We start from the raw sequence: 21,922 nt of genomic DNA on the forward strand, positions 1-21,922 counted from the left end.
CGAACCCAAGGTTGATGTCCTTGGGTTTGGGAACACCTCCGCATCTGGTGCCCTTGCCTCAGAAAAAACCAAGACAGAAGGTCCTCTGATGTCACTGTTGGAGCGGTTGTAAAAAGACTGAGGGAAGTATGTCTGAGGTGAGAAATATGTCACAAGGGGGTGGGGCTACTGCCAAAAGCTAAATCAGCTCTAGAAGATTCCCCGGGGTCTTGTCTGCACAGGTGCAGACATCCACAGCATGGAGGACTATAGGACCACTACCAAGTACATCCAAGAAGACATCCACCATGTCCCAGTCTGATCAGGACCTAATACTGTCCTACTCATTTAAAATATCTCACACAGGGATATGAGCAGATTGATTGGATTTACAATATTCTGGCACAGCTTTTAGCCCTCACACCTCCAGATTCTCAATTTCCCCAGGGACCAAATGTGATCTTAAAGCAAGTTTCCCTAAAAGAAAGCTCTAAGAGTATCCACAACTGATAAAAATATATCCCTAGAATTAGCATGTCCTTCAATTGCTTGTGAATGCAGATCCATCCAATGAAGGCTATATAACTGCTCTTTGCTGGACTGAGACACAGTTGTAGACCACTTTAGTCCCTGACCACTAGTAATGGTACCCTCTCAGATATCTACTGGAGAAGTCCGCAAACAGCATGATAGGGAGAAAGATAGAGTTGCAGGTAGATGGTCACTATTTGGCCTATCTAGGATATTATTTATTTATTCGATTTCTTTACCACCCTTCCAAAAATGACTCAGGGTGGTTTACACAGAGAAATAACAAAGAAATAAGATGGATCCCTGTCCCCAAAGGGCTCACAGTCTAAAAAGAATCATAAGATAGACACCAGCAACAGTCCCTGGAGGTACTATGCTGGGGGTGGATAGGGCCAGTTACTCTCCCCCTGCTAAATAAAGAGAATCACCACATTAAAAGGTGCCTCTTTTCCAAGTTAGCAGGGGTATTATAGCATACTATTTGAGATAATAAATTCCGGGGGGGGGGTATAGTCTATAACACTGTTAACACGACTTGCTGTTAAGAAACGTAAAATATCCACCTGAGATTATGGATGTGCACGGATCCACAGAGCTGCGGTCCGGCACTGGGGTGGGGGTTCCTTTAAGGGCAGGGGGAGGGTGCACTTACCCCACCCGATGCTTTTTCCCTGCTGGCATGCGCTTTTTAGGAAGCATTTGGGGCGGCAGGATACCTCCCTGCTGCCCCTTCCCCTTCTCAGCTGCAAAAGGCTTCAGAAAGCCTTTTGCGCCTGCGCATGTTGTGCGCACCGGCAGGGGAAAAGCAGCGGGAGGGGTAAGTACACCTCTGGGCTTCCTCCAGTAGACGCTTGATCCATAAAGTTGCTTTTAATGTACTATAAGAGACTCTTGGAATGCCTGAATGTCATCTTCCCAAGCTCTGTTTTAGTGAGCAAGGGAAGAAAGCTGCTCGGGCAAAATTTGGTTTGGATTTGTTGCATTCCAAAGGTCTGTGACACGAGTGTTTTAATAATGCTAGAAATAGAAACAAGTTGAGAGAATGGCTTTATGAGCTGGATACCCAACATAATATGGAATTAAACAAGACTTCAAAATTATTGGTATGTTTTAATTTAAATTAATCACGATGATCTGCTCATTATTTACAGGGTCTTTCCCTTGCTCCATTAAGAACTGCATTTACAGAACTTCAATTTCAAATCATGCCCTCTGTCTTTTTAGATGGAAGATTGAGACAAATTCCTAAAAAATTACAATTCTGTCTTTGTGGTGCTTATCAAGTTGAATATATAGAACATTATGTATTATATTGCTCTCTTTATCAGGACCACAGAGAGAGATTTTTAGGACATTCTTCTATTCAATTTATGATAAAAGTGCTAAGGAGAAAATCTGTTGGTTGTTGGTTGATGTTGATCCACATATTACATATCAAACTGTGTTGTTTGCAAAAGCGGCTAAGTCTATTTGTATTGCATTTTTGGAAAACATTGCTGTAAATTGTAAAGGATATTTTTTTAAACCTTTTAGCTTTTTGTTTGTTTTGAATTATGTATTATAAAATTTGCTTTGTAAAGGGTTATAGTATAGTAAACCCATTTCATGGGTTTACTGGACTGGGTGTGTATGTTTTGGGTGCTCTGAGAGTAAGGTTCGTTCTCCCACCTGTTTTGTTTATTATTTGTTACATTTATATCCCGCTCTTCCTCCAACGAGCCCAGAGCGGTCATCCAACTAGTCATCCTACTTGACCAAAGAAAGGAAGGGTGGAAATCTGGCAAGGTCTCACTCACTCTGTAGAGACAAAGGTGGCTAGCATGGCTGGTAACCCCAAACAAAAATCCAGAGAGGAATACATTCTCCGGAGTAATTTAAGGGTATGGGTAGCAGCAGTTACCCAAAAGGAGTTTGGCAGTAACTTTGGAGGGTAGAAACTCTAAAAAGTAAAGCCAAAGGGTGATCCAGCATTTTCCACAAGAGGCTTCCTTCAGTCAGACATAACAACCTGAAATCTGTGCTCCCAAAACAAGAAATACTAACATGAAAAAAGAAAATACCACAGGCACATAGCAAAAACTTAAGTGATTGCACAGAGATAGAATAATGTGAGCAAAATACTGAATAAGATTCAATGCCTCATTGGACCAACTAGAAAAGGCAGCAGCTCCAAAATATATAGCCAGTAAAAAAATAAGTTGTTAGGCGGAGAGACCAAGATGGGGGCGTGGATTCCTTCAGAAAGACTGTGATGTCTCTTTTAGTTTAGAGAAGAGCATCAGGCATCCCCTTCAACTTTCCTTTTCACTCTCTGTTGAAGGAAAGGTACCGCCAAGTCCAGGAGGATCCCAGCATGCCTAACAAGTAGAGTCAGGGAATCTATAAAAGGCAAGAAGACTTCCTTCAGACAACAGAAGTCCTGCCCAAATGAAGAGAATAGAAAGGAACACAAGGAGACAATAAGGGATGCAAAAAGAGAGTTTGAAGAAAATATAGCTAAAAGCATCAAGGGAAACAATACAATTTTCTTTAAATACACAAGAAGCAGGAAATTTGCTAGGGAGGCCACAGGACCATTAGATGATGGAGTGAAAGGGATGCTTAAGGAGGATATGGGGATTGCAGAGAAGTTGAATGAATTATTTGCATTTGTCTTCATGGCAGAGAATATTGAGCATATACTGCACTGGAGCTGAGCTTCTCAAGCTTGGAGGCTGAAGAACTGGACTAATTTTTTTTTAAAATCATCATAAATCATATCCTAGGGCCTCTTTACTTCTCTACAAAACTAGAATAACATTTGAAAATAAAAAGATTCTCAAATGTATGTCACAAGAGATTTGGACTCTTTCTGTTGGGCTTAATCAATGAAGAAATCCCGAAAGAAAACAGAAATTTCTAAATTTATTGTATTAGTAAGAGATGGCCATTTAGGAAGTTTTTTAGAAGACTGGAAACCCTCTTTGTGGTATAGGAAAAAACAATGTAAATTTGGATTTATCAATGGGGCTTGAAATGTAAAAACAACAGTTGGGGAATTTGTTTGAGTAATGAAACTAAAAGATTATGTTGGTAAAATATGATGAAAATATTTATATGAGAGCAAATATAGATGTAACAGTATAACCATGTTGAAAGATGAACTGGAAGAAGTCACATTGGTATATAGAATCCCAATAAAAATATAAATGCAAAAAAGAACTGGACTAATTTGAGGTGACAACAGGATGTTCTAAACTGTCTTGAAAAACTAAATATTAACAAATCACCAAGATGGTAGGGAGGTGCACAAACTGAGGTCCGTGCACATGTCTGGCACTGCTGGGGGGAGGAGGGAATGCTGCCCCATGCAGCTTCCAGCACAGGTTCGGTGCAGATTGCAGCACAGATTCAGCGCTGCGCTTTGCAGCTTCCTGTTGCGATGGTACTCCTCCCAAGAATCTGCACACGGCGCCAGCAAGCACATGGCACCCACGAATGTGCTGATCCCATTTGCATGGTCAGCATGGCGCTGCTGATTATGCAAATAGAGTCCATGCATGCACACATGAACTCCATGTGCATGCCAGCACCATGAATGGGTTCTTGGGAGGATTACCATCACAGCAGGAAGCTGCATGGGGCACTGGAGAGCAGGTAAGGATTGGCTCTCCCCCTTTTAAAAGATCCCGCTCACTGCTCCTCCCTCCAGACGACGCCAGATGGCATCCACCCAAGAGTTCTATAAAATTACTGATCTCCTAGCAAAAATATATAACTTGTCCCTACAATCAGGCTCTGTATGAAAGGACTGGTATCAGAGAGTCTGTACCAGACTGGAAACAATGTAACACCAATTTTCAAAAAGGAGTCCAGGGAGGAGCAGGGAAATTACAGGCCAGTTAACTTGTTGGAAGTTAAGGACTTTGCGCTGTCTCTTGTCTCAGACAGTGGAGGACAGACTAGTGAGTCAGAGGGCTAGAGGGTCAAGACATTGGCCATCCCTTCTCTACTGCTCTGACACTATCCCTTTTGAAATGTAGATTGGTACTCTTAGGGATTAACTTCCTCCCTCTCTTCTCTTCCTGTTCCTTCTACCTTGCAACATGGCAAGCTCCTCTCCCTGCACCATGTGTGCAGAGAAGATGCAGAATCCATCTGCATCCAGCTAGCTAGCTAGATTAGAGATCCTAACTCCTCATTTTCCTATCTAGAATGGAGTTCCTTAATAAATGCCTTACATATTGATTTGAAACTATGAATTGGCTCCAAGCTACTTTACTCTCAGCATACACGCATGCCTAAGTAAATTCCGCTGTGTTTTGCCTCTGTGCACTCTGCTATAATTGAAAAAAGGGCTTCTCTACCAGAGAGAATTCCCAACAGGTTATGGGAGCCCAGTATTTTGAGCTGCGTGTACTGCAACTAGAGAGTTAAGTTTGTTCCAGGAGATCCAGTGAGATATAGCGTGGACACTTTGAATTGCTAATCTACAGCAGCTGCCTTTTTTGGAGCCAGTGAGGATGGCTACTTACCTAGAGGGAAACTCAGGCTGACTATCCTGAACGCAGACAATTATTTGGAATGGAAAACCCGATTGAGGCTTGCACTGAAAGCAGGAGGACTCGAGAAAGTAACTGAGGACCCCGCCGCAGAAGGAACTACAGCTGCTGAGAAAACTGCTAGAGAGAAATGGCTGCTCAAGGATGCAAAAGCTGGAGCTTTGATCGCAGCTTCTGTGAGTAAAAATTACCTTTACACAATATGTGATCTTGAAACCTCAAGGGAAATGCTAAGCAAGCTAGATTCAGTGCATATGAAAAAGGGGTGGGCATACACCTATAACTTGAGAAAGAAAATGCAGGATCTCCACTATAAAGATGGGGACTGTTTTGCCATGTATGTGGGATTGCTGGAAGATTTCTTTTTTCAATTTAAAGCTGCAGGGGAGGAATTTACAAAGAGTCAGAAGCTGGAAGCTCTGTTCCTAAGCATGCCCACCAGCTATAGCAATATAATCGGCCAATTTGAAGTCAACACCACTCTAAGCTTTGAGAAAGCAGTGGAAATGTTATCTTCTGAGGCAAACAGAAGAAAAGTTTTGAATTCTCGCTATGAAAGTGAATTGGCAAGTAACTTTGCTCTTAAAGCAACAATTGGTCATTCCAGAGGAAACCTAAGTCGGGGAGGGAATGCTGCAAGAGGAAACTGCATGGTCCCCCCACATTTGCATACAAAGAGGTCTGGCTTCGTTGCCAAGGAAACTCAGTCCAGAGAGAGAGGTCACACAACTGCCAGCAGGGAGACTGCTCCTGAAATGAGGCCAACTGGGACTAATGCCTTTAGATGTTTTCTGTGTAACCAATTTGGCCACAAGGTGGCGAACTGTCCCAAGAATCAGACAAAGAAAACCAACAAAACAGAAAGATATTCAAATAAAATTTTTAATGTTTGCCTGATGCAAAGCGATGAAAAGTTTATCCTGGACACAGGTTCTACAGTCCATATTTCAAATAATTTAGGTTTCTATACTGAACTGTTTGATATTCCTGAAGAGACTGTTCATTTGGGCAATAATACTACAATTAAAGTCAAGAAGAAAGGCGAAGGAATTTTATATTGCAAGTTATTGGATGGATCAGTTAAACCATTTTTTCTAAGAGATGTTTTGTATATCCCTGACTTCTCAAGCTCCTTGCTTTCAATATCCAAGCTAGAGAAACAAGGCTGTGAACTGTATATTAAAAATGGACAATGTGTTGTTACCCAGAATGGAGAAGTTTGCCTTGTAGGCTCTAAATGCAAAGGCCTATACAGTGTGCAGGAAAAACCTGTATTAGAGACAGACAGAGAAAGACCAGCCCAGTCCAAACCTGAGGCATACCAGCCTAATGAAGTGAACCTTGCTAAGCCATGCCTGCATGAAAACTGCTTGCAACTGTGGCATAGACACATGGGACACAGGAGCTATGAGTCAATCCAGAACATGAAGGAAAAGGGATTAGCTAATGGCATTGATTTTGTACCATGTGACATTGTAACTAACTGTGTTTGTTGTCTTGAGTCCAAAGCAGTTAACAAGCCATTTCCTAAGCAGAGTGAAAGGAAGACCAGAAGACCCCTGGAGCTGATCCACAGCGATATATCTGGACCACTACCAGCAACCATAGGTAATCAAAAATATTTCTTAACAATCACAGATGATTTCTCATGATACACATGTGTGTTTCTACTAAAGGAGAAATCGCAGATGCTCGAGAAACTCCAGGACTACGTGGCCATGGCAAGCAACAAATTTGGGTGGAAGCCAAAGATCCTGCGCACAGACAATGGAGGAGAATATATGTCCAGCGCCACACAGCAGTTCCTGAGATAACATGGAATCATGCATCAAACCATGGTACCTTACAGCCCATCCCAGAATGGAGTCTCAGAAAGAAATCTCCTGGACATGGTAAGATGCATGCTTGCTGACACACACCTCCCACAGAAACTCTGGGGAGAAGGCATCATGACTGCTACATACATACAAAACAGAATGCACACAAAACCTATAGGAACAACACCATATGAACTTTGACATGGTCATAAGCCGTCCATGACGCATCTGCGTGTCTTTGGAAGCATGGCTTACTCATACATCCCAAAGGAAAAAAGGACTAAGTTAGGGTCTAGGGCCACAAAAGGGATTTTTGTAAGCTACTCAGCGCAATCCAAAGGCTACAGAATTCTGGATCCTGACACCAACAAGATAACCATAAGCAGATTGGTGTATTTTGATGAGAATAAAAGAGCTACACCTTCAGAGGGGGCCTACACCGAAGCAAGCAACCAGACCAAACACTCTGATGACTGGATTATGCTTCCTGATCTCAGAGGAACTGAGGAGGAGACAGCAGATCCAGATCCAACCACGCTAGACACAGAGACCCCCAGCGATCCACCAGATAATGGGAGAGACCACAGAGGGTGAGGTGAGGCGATCAACGCACTCAAACAGAGGTGTTCCAGCCTTGAGACTGTCCTACCTCGCAAGAATGGTGGAACAACCAGAACCTTCATCATGGGAGGAAATATCCCAGCTACCACAACCAGAAGCAGAAACAAGCTGCAATTGAAGAGCTTGAGGCTCTTACTAAGTTACCTCAAGGGATGAAAGTTATAGGCTGCAAATGGGTTTTCAGACTCAAACATGATGCTGATAGTGAGATTCAGCGCTACAAAGCCAGATTAGTAGCAAAAGGATATTCACAGAAATATGGAGAAGATTATGATGAAACCTTTGTACCAGTGGTTAAACATACCACAGTAAGGACTCTGTTAAGTATTGCTGCTAGCAAAGGAATGCATGTTGAACACCTAGACGTTAAAACTGCATTCTTGCATGGCGAACTAGAAGAGGATATTTACATGCAACAACCACCAGGTTTCTTAGAGAAAGAGGACTATGTATGCAAACTGCAAAAGAGCATTTATGGTTTAAAACAGGCTGCCAGAGCATGGAACATAAAGCTAAATGATATGCTGCTTCAAGCAAACTTCAAAAGAAGTGAAGTGGATCCCTGCCTGTACACGAGATGCATAGATGGCAAATGGACCTACATTTTGGCGTATGTTGATGATTTGATTCTTGCCTATGAAAATCCAGATGACAGCAAGGAAATAATGCATCATCTGAACCGAGATGTGGAAGTCAAGCAACTTGGCAACATTACACACTACTTGGGCATTCAAGTACAAAGAGAGAAAGATGGAAGTTTCCTCATCAACCAAGAACAGAAAATTAAAGACTTGATAAACCTGCTCAGACTGGAAAATGCGAATCCTACACCAACTCCAATGGAAGTGAACTACATAAAGCAAGAAGATCAAACTGAGCCACTATCTGATAACCATAGATATTGTGAAGCATTGGGTAAGCTTCTATACATTAGTACACTCACTAGGCAAGATATTCGTACAGCAGTTGGCTTACTTTGCAGAAAGACCGCATCACCAACAGTCAAGGACTGGAATGCAATTAAGAGACTTGTTAAGTACCTAAAGGGTACTGCACACTTTAAGCTCAAGCTACCAGCTAACAGTCAACCAAAACTAGAAGCATACGTAGATGCAGACTGGGGTGGAGACCTAACAGAAAGGAAATCCACCAGCGGTCACATAATTTTCTATGGAGATGGAGCCATAAGCTGGTCAAGCACAAAGTAAGACATAGTGGCATCGTCAACCACTGAAGCAGAATATTGTATCAGCTGCACAGGGCTGTCACGAAATACAATGGCTGTGTCAACTACTGAAAGATCTAGGTACAGATGTACCACAGCCCATACCAGTGTATGAAGACAACCAAAGCTGCATTCAACTCTCCAAACAAGAAGATGTAAAGAGGGGTACCAAGCATACTGATGTGAAGTACCATGTAGTGGGAAGTCTGCAAAAAGATGGACTAATCAAGCTGATCTACTGCCCAACAAATGAAATGCTTGCAGACATACTCACTAAGCCACTACCGAGACCCTGCTTTGAAAAGCTGAGAGAGAAAACGAATCTTGTGAGCTGAGTCACGAGACATCGAGAGGGGGTGTTGGAAGTTAAGGACTTTGCGCTGTCTCTTGTCTCAGACAGTGGAGGACAGACTAGTGAGTCAGAGGGCTAGAGGGTCAAGACATTGGCCATCCCTTCTCTACTGCTCTGTCACTACCCCTTTTGAAATGTGGATTTCTACTGCTCTGACACTACCCCTTTTGAAATGAGTACCCAGAATGTTGGGGGCAATATGCTAAATCATTGTAAACCGCTTAGAGAGCTCCGGCTATAGAGCGGTATATAAATGTAAGTGCTATTGCTATTGTTACTCTAAGGGATTAACTTCCTCCTTCTCTTCTCTTCCTATCCTTCTACCTTGCAACATGGCAAGCTCTTCTCCCTCCACCATGTGTGCAGAGAAGATGCAGAATCCATCTGCATCCAGCTAGATAGATAGATTAGAGATCCTAACTCCTCACTTTCCTATCTAGAATGGAGTTCCTTAATAAATGCCTTATATATTGAATTGAAACTATGAATTGGCTCCAAGTTACTCTCAGCATACACGCATACCTAAGTAAATTCCGCTGTGTTTTGCCTCTGTGCACTCTGCTATAATTGAAAGAAGGGTTTCTCTACCAGAGAGAATTCCCAACAGCTGAACATCTCTTCCGGGTAAATAGATGGAAAGCATACTTAAAAATAAAACTGCTAAACCTATAGAAGAATAGACCTTGCTGAAGGAGAACCAGCATGGCTTCTGCAAAGATAAATCTTGCCTCCTCAACTTTTTATAGTTCTTTGAGAGTGTCAACAGGCATATGGATACAAGTGATCCAGCTGACATAGTATACTTGGACTTTCAAAAACTTTTGATGGTGATCCTCAAAGACTCTTGAGCAAATTTAAGAGTCATGGGATAAGGGGACAGGTTCAATTGTGGATTGGTAACTGATTAAAGGACAGGAAAGAGGGTAGGAATAAATGGACAGTTTTCACAATGAAGAGTGCCACCACCACCCCACTGGATCTGTACTGGGACTCCAACATGACCTCCCTGTATGCCAGGTACAGGGAGAGCACCAACTGACTGCTTAAGGTGGTGTGTGAGGGGATTTTATAGTATGGAGCAAGCAGTAGGATCAGCTGGCAGAATCAGATGTTCAGCACCTGGAATGGCTGGTTGTCCAAAGCGATCATCTCCCCAATGGCCCAAGTGATGAAATGAGGCTCTGGGTGATCAGAGTGGATTCTCTGGTTTGTATATATTATGAAAAGCTCTTCAGAAGGGCTGCCTGGGGAAAGTTCTGGCACAACCTGCTGTTCCACCAGACCCACTTTGAGGTGCCTGGGCACCCTACAAAGTGGGGAAATGGGCCAGATGGGCCACCTCAAACCCCCATTGTTCCCTATGGGAGAAATGGGGGGGAAGCTATTTTTTAAAAAATCACATAAAAATCCCCATTGCTTGGGGGTTCGGTGGGTGGTGGGCACCCATGGGTGCCTACTACTCACCCCAGGTTTGTGCCCCTAGCAGGCCACACTACCAACACACAGTGAGAGAAGTAAAAAGAAACCCAGCTAAGAACCAAAAAACCACCACAGAAACTGACCTACTACTGCTGTGCCCGCACAACTGCAAAGCCAAGGGAACCAAACCACACAGCACAGACTACACAACAGCCACACAAATCAACAAGAGACCTATCAAGACAGCAGGGCAAGACAGTAAAACCAACCCGGCATCACGCAAACTGCAAAGAAAGAGGGGCAGGGCAAAAACACACCATGGTGAAGGAGGAGAACTTAAAGTAACACACACAAACCATTTTTTCTGCTTTTCTCTTCGGGCATGTGTTTTGCAAAAATACAGCCAGGTCTGCCAAGCAGATTCTCACCACCAGCAGGCCAGAAGGAAGCCAAGGAAGACTGCAACCACAGTAAATTTGCTAGGCCAGAGGCTTGGCTTGAAAGGACTCTGAGTTCAGAGTTCACAGCAATTAGGGTCACTCTCACTGTTCTACTTATATGAATGGGGAGAGACTTCTATGCATTGCAATGAAAGGAAAAAAATTATTTTTAAAAAAACCAATAAATCCTACAAACTTGGGGCTGCCTGGGGGGAGTTGAGGCCAGACCTGCAGTACTCCCAGACCCACTTTTGGGTGCCCTGGCACCCCCACAAAGGTGGGGAATGGGGCATCCTCAAATCCCCCTTATTCCCTATGGGAGACATGCAAAAATTGAACAAGTCTTCAGCAAATCATTAATAACCACAGGAGTGTCTGATTGCTTTGGCATTCGGTGGGTGGTAGGCACCTCTGGGTGCCTACCACCCACCCCAGTTTTGTGCCCCTAAGTACTCCACATGGGGAATAATGGGCTGGTTTGAGTCCCCATTATACCTATGAGAAAAATAATATTCCCCCCCCAAAAAAATCATTAAAAATTGTAGGACTGTCCTATTGCTTTGGGGTTTGGGTGGTAGTTGGCACCCATGGATGCCTACCACTGAACCCAGTTTTGAAGGCTCGAACCAGTTCGAAAAGAACCAGGCTCTGTTTGGTTCAAACTCAGACCAGCATTGCCAATTCAATGCTTTGTTTGGTTCAACTTTGAACTGGACCGGTTCAAATTTGAACCTGTTTGGACATCCCTAGTTCAGGACCCACAAAAGGAAGTACTTTCCCACAAAGTGCCTAATTAATTTATGGAATTCTCTACCACAGGATATGGTGATGGCTACCAGCTTAGATGGCTTTAAAAGGAGCTTAGACAAATTCATAGAGAACATGGCTGCCAATCGTGATGAATATAGACTGCCTCCAGTCTCAGAGGCAGGATGCCTCTGAATACGAGTTGCAAGGAAGCAATATCAGAAGAGAGAGGGCATGCCTTCACTTCTTGCCTGTGGGCTTCCCAGAGGCATCTGGAGGGCTACTGTGTGAAACAGCATGCTGGACTAGATAGGCCTTGGGACAAATGTGTCATCTTCTGAAAAGAAGCTTAACTTCAAATTAGTAGGTCTTTTTCTTAAAGGGGGCGGGGGGGAGCAAAACATAGGCTCTCCTGAAGCAGGAGCCTACTGAAGCATGCCTGCCAGCAATAAAGGCAGGAAGTCATCTGGCGACCAAAGGAGAATTCCCCCCTGCCCTCTGGATATTAAAATGAAGTCTGCTTTCCCAGCCCAGAAGGAGGGGTTTTCCCAAAGCTAGCTATTCTCCTCCCCTCAAAGGGAAAAAAGCCCCACTTGCTGCTTTGGCACCTTTCAAAGTTGCTTTCTTATATTTAGCAGGGGGGGAGCAATTGTCCTCATTCAACTCAGCAGAGCTGCTCTCCAGTGGCTGTTTTTGGTGCTTCCTTTGCATTTCTTTTTAGACTATGAGCCCTTTATAACATTCTTTCTCATTCCTTTTGCTATGTGCATTTTGTGAACTTTTTCATTGAAAACAACATTATAATCCCTTTCAGAAAAGTTCAGGTTGTGTCTTGGCAGGTTCAAGCTTAGAGTCTATTAGAGCAGGTGAGTTAATTAAGTTAGTCTGACCAGACACTTGGTAATATACCATCTTGCCTTGACCCATTTCCACAATGACTTGGACAAAGTTTGATGCACTTTATTCTATACTCTGCTGCTATAACCAAAGGAGAGCTCTTCATGAACCATTCCTTGAAGTCACACTTCCTTCACAGGCAAAAATATTCAGCTCCTGCCTCCTTATATCACTGTCGTAGGCAAATGCTCAATTTCAGACAGCCATCAGATAGCAACTTGATGCCTCTGCCCCGCTCTCCAGCCCAGTCTCAAGCCAGGGGAAACAATCTCAATGCTGCTTCCTTCCTCCTGTGTGACTAACACTGATAACAAGTGTCCTCATGCCACCCTAGAGCACCACCTCTTCCCACCTAGCTTATAATATCAAATGGTGCTCAGAGGAGAATAAGAAGTAGCTACACACAATGCCGTTCAAGTCATTCTATTGCTAAATGAACTACCTATGCCCATGCAAGTATATATAACGGACAGAACCGGCTCCAGATTTCTATAGGGGATCTTTTGACAGGGGATCTTTCCTTGGAGGTAAGTCCTGTGCCCTTTTTTTGCTAGTTGAAAAACTGCAGAAATACAGCATATCTCAGTGTCTGCCAGTTGTCTTTCCCAACCCCCATCCCAGTATCCACAATGCTGGACTGTTCCAAGCATTGTGGGGGAAATATGGCAGCTCTTCTCTCCCCCCCACAAAAAACCCGCTATAATATTATGGAACAATGCTTTTGCCCAAGGCACCACAGAAAACAAGATTGCAGCCACCAGCCAAATTGTGGATATCCAAGCTCTGTTCTCCTGGGAGGTGGAAGAAAGGAGACATCAGCTCTGTAAGCTTTGCAGGTATCCTGGCAGTTGTCTGAGGATGTTGTGTGCCAATACCCAGCCTCATAATGAGAAGAAAGAGCTCTCCTATTCGAGAAAAAAGAAAGAAAAAAGCCTCTGGCACAGTTAAAGCAGGATGTTTCATGTCAGTACATGTTCCCAAATCTTATACGTACTCAGAGAACAAGATGGAATGTTAGGAGACCATTGCTTCCCACCAATATATCGAATATCAGCTGGCCCTAACAATGTAAAACCAGCATAACACTCAACAGTAATGTTATCTCCAGGTTCATAGGATGGTTTCTTCCCGTGGATTATTTTTCCATTGCGGATAGAAAATATAGAAACGTCTGGTGAAGTTCTAACTAAAAACACAAATAAATTATTACTAAAGCTCATCTAAAAATGACCTTTTTCAAAATCTTTCATATTTTAGATGAACCAATTATACGGCAAAACTTGCAACCTGACAAAAGGTGTTCACCAAAACATTAAGAAAATCCTGTTACAGGTTGTATCGATTTTGAATGGCGCAAGTTCTCCAAGCTAAGTATATATTCAAGCATTTTAAGATAATGTAAAGCAAGTCTGGCCCCAGCCTTTCTAGTTCCTGAAATGAAAAGCTGTTGACATGCTGCAATCTAGTTGTCCTTTTCCTCTACAACTTCCCACGGATCAGGTCAGCCTTTCCTTCTCCTGTGGTAGCTACAAAAAGGGATGGAGGACATTATTGGTTGGTCTATGGGGTGTCCTAAAAAGACCACATTACTAGGGGTGTGCATTTTGGAATTTTCTTGTTTCGATTTGTATCCGAATCAAAACATCCCTGTTTTGTTTTGTACCCAAATTTTCTGAATCCGAATCAGCCCTGTTTTGTTTTGTAGCCAAATTTTCTGAATCCGAATCCAAATCGATTTGGATTTTTAAAAAGGGTCCCAGGGCAAAAAGAGTGGGTGGAGGTGGTAGTGTCCAATGGGTGGAAGCTACCACCCAAATTTCAAAGGAACTAGGCATAGGGCTGATTTTTTTGGTGAATTTTTTTTAAGTTTACACATCTTTAAGAATTTTCCCATAAGGAATAATGGGGATTCCAGCAAATGTATCGCTTCAAATCAAGGGGAAAGGGATGACCCAGAGCGGAGTGTGGTGGGTGGTAGTGCCCAATGGGGGCAAGGAAACTTCCAGAATTATTTCAAAGGAATTGGGCAAAGGGCTGATCTTTTGTGATTTGTTGAAGTTTACGTGTCTTTAAGATTTCTCTCATGAGGAATAATGGAGGTTTCAGCAGCCCCATAATTCCACTTGGGGGGCACCGGGGTTGCCCAGAGCGAGGGGTTGTGTAGTGCACATAGGGTGCCAACCACCCCCATACCCACAAGCCTGTCGGGTACTGGGTTTTGTTGTTTCTGAGGTGTTCATTGTAGATTCTCTGGTAGCATATGAGATTTTCAGTGAAAAACAAGAATCCACTCTCATATGCTACCAGAGAATCTACACTCAGAACACCATAGAAACAGCAGAACCCAGCACCCCATGGGTTAGTAACCCTTCCCCTGGCCAATGTCGGGTCAGTAAAGAGTGGGAAGAAGCAAAAGAGCCAATGGGGAACAAGGAGGGAATTGTCAGCAGGTCAGCCCATGATTTAGGTCACTGATCAGAAGGCTGGGAAATTCAAAGAGATGTCAAATACAAAATGGAGACTCACTCAGAGATCACCACAAAATGGAGGTCCGAAACAATAAAACGTTTTGTAGCCGAAACAGGGATGTTTTGTTTTGTATACAAAACTTTAGGATCTGGAAAATGGGTGTTTTGTTTTGTCTACAAAACACCCGAAACAAGCTGTTTTGGGTACAAAACGTTTTGTATCCGAAACGTTTCGCACATCCCTACACATTACTCCTGTTTTAAAAGAATTACACTGGCTGCCAATAGGTTTCTGAGCAAAACACAACATGCTGGTTATTACCTATAAAACCCTCAATGGCCTGGGACCAGAGTATTTAATAGAATATCTTTTTCATTATGAACCCTGCCACCTATAGGGTGCCACCAGTTTATCTTGTGGTGAGTGATACGCAAGCCTTCTCTGTAGTTGCCCTGGGGTTGTGGAACACACTTCCTGTCGAAGTTAGAGCTGCTTCATCCCTGATGGCTTTTAGGAAATTACTGAATATACACCTGTTCAGCTACATTTGTAACTGAATTTTATTAATTTGTTTTAGATTGGATCTTATGGATATTTTAAATGTTTGGTAGAGGAGACCTTCATTATCCAAGGTATCACAGTTCTTGATTTCCTGTCTTAGAGACCCAGTTTCTTTATTCATGGCAGGAAATATAGGCAAATTTCACCTATCCACAGTTCCCAAGTGGCTAGAAATGACTCACAATGTCATTTCCAACTGCCATTTTGAAGCACAGAGCCATTTTGTGACACTTGAAAAACATTTTGGCAAATATTCACCAAAAATTCAAATAATTTTGGGGCTTTGCTGGAGACCTGGAGAGGTACTGTGCTTTTTTCCTTTTATTTCTGTTCCCCCTCCCATTTTTTTGGCCCCTTTTTAAAAACTTAAGAAACTTGACCCTTGGATTCCCAAAGGGATAAGGTTTCCTTCTCTGCGGTTTCTGTACTTATTGGGGAGAATGGAACTCCCGTGAATAAAGAGGGCTTCCTCTATTTAACTCTTTTGGTTATTTTATCTGATTATGAACTGCCTTGAGACTACTGGTATAGGCAGTATAATACATGAATGAAATAAATAAAATTATTTCCTCCAAGATACATAAAGACATCCACTAGTAATTGTGACTTTCAGGCTTCCTAAATCACCTAATCTAAAAAACATGCATTCAGCGCATATGTTCAGCATTATCTTGCCGATTTTCCCTCACTGCTGGAAGCAGCAAATGAGTTTATTATTCAGGGATTTTGGAGAATATTTATGTTCAAATTTTCACCCCTCAATAGCACACCAATTTTGCCACTTTAGGCAAGATATTCAGACTTCATCAGACTGTGGCAGCCTTTGCTGCCACTTCTCCCTCTCTAGTTTCAGAGCCAGCTTAATAGCCACATGGCTGCTGCACTCATTCCCCAAACCATGCCCGCAAACATCAACAAACTAGTTAGCTGATAAGAAGCATTGTGTTATGCTTTGTGGTCATTACAGTCAATCTCCCTTCTCCCCCTACTCAAACTCCAAGCTATGAGGATTGAAGACAATTCAAAGTTGCAGTTCTTTCTGTATTGCACTGATTTGATTTCTGCATTGTTGCTATGCTGCTGTTCATACTGTAACTTGTGAATTATCATCACCTTTGAAGGCAGCTGCCATTATGATTCTTGCAACTGTTACATTTCTCCCCACTCCTGCTGCTCATGGCAGTGGTTCATAGGGACATGTAAGATTACCACATTAACTTCCCCCACCTCTTGGAAGTACATGCAAGTAAGTGAAAGAAATTGCAGCCAATTTCTAGCTTTGATGGGGAAGGGATTTTAAGAGCCTAGAAGATGCATGAGCCAAACAGATCACAGAGACATCTGTGATGTCTCTATAACTCTGTTATAGAGTTTGAGCTTTGTGATGTAACTTGTTGCTACTTTTAGGAATGTTTTACTATTTTCAGCTTCATTCATCAACTCATACATTTGTGTAAATAAATGGAATGTTACTGAAAGACATGGTAAGTCTGCAATGATTCTCTTTTCAATTGAAACCAGAATCCAAGGCAGATTGCAACCCCTGGAACTTTCCACTCCTTGGAAACTGCTTGGAGTGAAGCAACTGAGACAGCACAATACATTTGCAATACATGAGCAGAATGTAAACAAACCAAGCTGACTGTTGTGCTGAGCCTACTATCAAATGAGTTTATTCAAGTTGAAGGGATGCAAAATTCTCTCCAAATTCCACAGGATACATTTATTTGAGAGAAGATCTACACCATGCCACTTAAAACCTTAATTATTCTGGTTTTCTTCTAGGTTATCCTCAGGAACAGCAGTGTCCCATGTGAATACATAAAGTAATGTAATGCAGCACCTCTACTGAATAAACTCATCAGTACAAACATACAGAGGTATACTATGTTAATGTAAGTGCTATAATAAAACATTAACTTTCCTGCACAGAAACTCAGAAATACATTAGGAACAAATCATGGGATACCGCTATACCAATATGTTAACAATCTGGAGAAAAATCATTCATTTATTCTGTTAAGAAGACCACATTCTAAATTAGGAAGTTGCTGGGGGGAAACAAACTATTGAGTACAACAATATACACAATAAATCATTTGATGAAAGTCAACTGACCATTTAGACAATGAGAAAATAACATCTACATTGGCATGACCCTAGAAGCAACAGATGGGAATACAACAGAACAATTAATTATACGTACAGACACAAGGTTGTACAGGAGGATGCCACGAATTATAGCCTTGGCATGCTACAATCTTCTCTATGGTTTCATCAGGAAAATAATACTGTGGACTGCACTGAATAATAATTTCTTCTCTAAGATGATATTCAGATTGCAATGGCAGCACACTGCCACTTGGAATTAATGGGGCACCGCATAAATGTGGATCAACTGTAATGAAAATACCCCCATAGAAATTATGAACAAATAAAGAGGGCAAGAGATTAGGGTGTGACAAACTGGGAAAAAGTGGGGATTCATCCCCCGCCTTCCAGACTTATAAAATCCTCTATTAACTGCCCCTTACCAGAATGTAATAATGTGTCAGCTGAGTAACTCATCAATAAAGGTAAAGTGTGCTATCAGGTCAATTTCTACTCCTGGCGCCCACAGAGCCCTGTGGTTTTCTTTGGTAGAATACAGGAGGGATTTACCATTGCCTCCTCCCACGCAGTATGAGATGATGCCTTTCAGCATCTTCCTATATTGCTGCTGCCCAGTATAGTATCAGCAGGGATTTGAACCGGCAACCTTATGTGTTAGTCAAGCATTTCCCTACTGCGCCACTTAAGATGACTTAACCCATCAATAACTCATCAATATACCACCTGTTAAAGAACAAAAAAAGTAAAATGGGTTGGCAGACTATGACTTTTAGAAGCTGATAACAACTTTGGGAGAGATTTTTGATGGGAAAATGGAACAGAATTAAATACTCTTCTTCCACAGCATGATACTGATCTAAATCAGGTCTTTAATTCTAAAGATTAAAAAAACTCCTAAACTAGATGCAATGATTTTGACATTGTGAGGCTATTCTCACAACCACTGGAAAGTGGGCTAAGGGAACCCAGCCCGCTTTCCAGCAGAGCGAGTGCTCTACTAACCCCACTGCCCTGCTTGTGAGTCACCATGGTGCGGCTCTGCGATTCATGAGGAGACCCCTGACCATGAAGCTCCAAAAAGCCTCCCAGCACAGGGGTCTCCCCAGATTGCCTCGCACGAGGGACTTCCAGGGGCCAGGGAGGCCCTGATCCCCGCCACCCCAACGGGCTCCGTGACGGGGCCAGTTATCGTGTGGGCGGCCAATCTGGCCACCCAGAGAGGGCAGAGTGCTCATGTGCCAAGCCCGCTCTCCCCGCCAAACCCCATCTGGCTCTCCACACTGCTTGTGTGGAGAGCCTCCATGTTTAATTTGGCCCTGAAAGGGAGTAGTAAGAACGTTAGGCAGACAAACTCTTCAAACCGAACTGCTACCAGAGTCTATATCCTCTATTTTCAACAAGTAAGTAAATGTATGTATACGGAATGTTTATACATAGAAGTAACCAGTAATATGTGACACACATAGATATCATGGATGCCATAATGGATTTGATTCATTGATTAACAATGCCCAATCTTGTTTTACAAAAACCAAAGCTGCAACAGCGGGAGGGAATTTAGAGCAGAGAACTGGTGGAGGAGGAGGAAGGGATGTTAAGCCTTTCCCAACTTGTTTCCATTCACCAAATTGTTCCCCACAAGTGGCTTTTTTCTCTGTGGGGTTAAAGCAGCATTTACCATATTCCCTTTTAGCTATCTTATTTTCAGTGCCACCACTGCCACCATCCACAGCTTGCTCTTTAGTTCCTTTTGACACTATACTACTTGAATACTTACCTATTTTCTTTTACCTTTTTCAGTACAACAGGATTACTCTGTACCCTTTTCTCCACTTTTCTTATTTCTGCCCACCCATCTATTCCAGTCCATCTGGTCCTTTGCCTCCATCTCTCCCTTCTTCTGTTCCATTCTGGACATGGTGTGAACTGCCTGGTCTGAACCTTCAGTTCTGATCAATGGTCTCATCTGAATGGCACTTTGGATCACTTCTTGCCTTGGTTTCCTCAATTTCCCCCCATTGGCCTTCCAGTATATGATGAGCTCTTTGCTCTAGAACAGACCTGCTCAACTTAGGTCATCCAGCTGTTTTTGGACTACGACTCCCATGATCCCCAGCCACAGTGGCCAATAGCCAGGGATTATGTTGTAGGCCAACATCTGCAGGAGGGCCGAAGTTGAGCAGCCCTGCTCTAAAAGGAGCCTTCCTGCCCACCCTCCAAACACTAACACATGGGTACATATAATATTAAATGTGTCGTACATATGCTGTTTGCATTATGGTGCTATTATCACACTAATCATTATGCTGCTTAAGCATAAGTTTCCTGAACTTTGCCTAGATTCCTAAATGACTTCAAAGGCGAAAAGAAAATTCCAAGTATAGACTTCAGTTTACAACTCTGCATGTACCCATCACTCGTTTTGTAAAATGTTAGCTAGTTCACACGATTGAAATCCAGGTAGGAGGAGCACCCAGCTGGTGTATGAGAGCTGGGCATGATCCTGATTTGAAGTCAAATGAACTCCAAGATCATGGTAGGAGGAAGGGAGAGTGATTGTGTGGGTAGCAGGAGCAGGGTTGGATAGAGGCACACTACCCAGATAATCTTCCCAGCATTTTAATGAGGGTGGAGAAAAAAGGTCTGACCCAGCTCCCGCCTCCCACACGATCATTCTTCCCTCTTCCTGCCTTGATTTTGGAGTTCATACCACTGTTCATCAGGACCATGCCTGGCTCTCCAACCCTAAGTAACTGCTCCCACTACCTGGATTTCAATCATATGAACTAGTTTATATGCTGAACATAATATTTTACAAAATGTTCTGTTCAACATATAATGTTTCAGTGGCTTTTAACTACTGAAGGAGGAAACACAATTATGCAATAGTTTTTTTCCCATTCTTACTCTTTTTACAGGATGGTACTTCAGGAACCCAGGTATTTTTTTCCTCACAATGAATCAAATAACTTCCGATCATGAAATATCCAATTTTACATTCAAATGTAATATTGATCCCGTATGCATGCGAACGTCCAAATCCACTTAATTTTATTCCATGTTCAACTACTGGCTCTTCACATGTCACCACTGGAAATAGATGAGTAAAAAACAAAATATTATAGGAATAATAAAATAGGAATATTAAAAATAAAACTGTCAAGAAATAGAACATTGCAAATAGGTTCTTTGCATTTACACTTTTATCATACCAATATATACCAATATATCATACCAATATATACCCCTGCTATCTTGGCAAAGAGGCACCTTTTAACGTGGTGATTCTCTTTTATTTAGCAGGGGAGAGTAACTGGCCCTATCCACCCCCAGCACAGTACCTCCAGTGAGTGTTGCTGGTGTCAATCTTATATTTCTTTTTGGTTTGTGAGCCCTTTGGGGACAGGGATCCATCTTATTTATTTATTATCTCTCTGTATAAACCGTCCTGAGCCATTTTTGGAAGAGTGGTATAGAAATCAAATGAATGAATGAATGAGTATTCTGCTGAACCCTTACTGAGAATTAAACTCCTTTTAGTTAATTCACAGATACATGAAAATAAGAATGAAAATATGCTAAGAATGGAAGTATATTGTTATTTCAAAGTATGCCTGTTTCATATTTCCAGGTTGTAATGGTTAAATTCACTTTGGGCAAGTTCACTTCCGACTAATTTGTAAGGGGACCTTTGAGACACTGGTAACTATAAACAACTAGCAGTGGCAGGCGTCGTTCTGCCAACACAGTGGCACCATAGAGACACAGCCAGATGGGTTCACCCTTTTGTCAAACCCTTTGATGTGACCAGGGCAAGGCCACAAGACTATGAGTTCCCCCCCCCACCCTTGCTAATGACCAGAGGGGGGCTACTGGACTATATGACACTGCCCAAACTGTGGTTTGCAGAGACAAAATGTGTCAAAATGCTGATTTGCATTCGAATGGGTGACTATATGTGTGAGTAATAAAAATTACATGACCCTTTAGGGCATGTGGCTGCTCTGGGAAGAACATCTGCATCCCTGGCATCTCCAAGATAGGGCTGAGAGAGACTCCTGCCTGTAACCTTGGAGAAGCCACTGCCAATCTATGTAGACAATATTGAGCTAGATGGACCAAGTATAAAGCAGCTTCCTATGTTTATCTATCTTTAAATTTCTTATGTTATTACTTGAAGGTTCGAATCAGCTCCAAAAGATGAAACAAAA

General features: G+C 42.5%; 1 protein-coding gene across 1 annotated transcript in view; it reads right to left on the reverse strand.

The window, feature by feature from the left end:
• Nucleotides 1-21,922, reverse strand: part of LOC128323131 (C4b-binding protein alpha chain-like) — a 54,735-nt gene that overhangs the window by 22,899 nt on the left and 9,914 nt on the right. Inside the window, exons 4-7 of the mRNA XM_053245856.1 lie at nt 20,619-20,801; nt 17,806-17,997; nt 13,564-13,755; nt 13,328-13,474 (exon numbers count right to left, since the gene is read on the reverse strand). Of these exons, the coding sequence (XP_053101831.1) occupies nt 13,328-13,474; nt 13,564-13,755; nt 17,806-17,997; nt 20,619-20,801 (714 nt within the window). The remainder of the gene's footprint in view (nt 1-13,327; nt 13,475-13,563; nt 13,756-17,805; nt 17,998-20,618; nt 20,802-21,922) is intronic.

Source organism: Hemicordylus capensis, chromosome 4, assembly GCF_027244095.1.
Source record: "Hemicordylus capensis ecotype Gifberg chromosome 4, rHemCap1.1.pri, whole genome shotgun sequence".
Taxonomy (NCBI): domain Eukaryota; kingdom Metazoa; phylum Chordata; class Lepidosauria; order Squamata; family Cordylidae; genus Hemicordylus; species Hemicordylus capensis.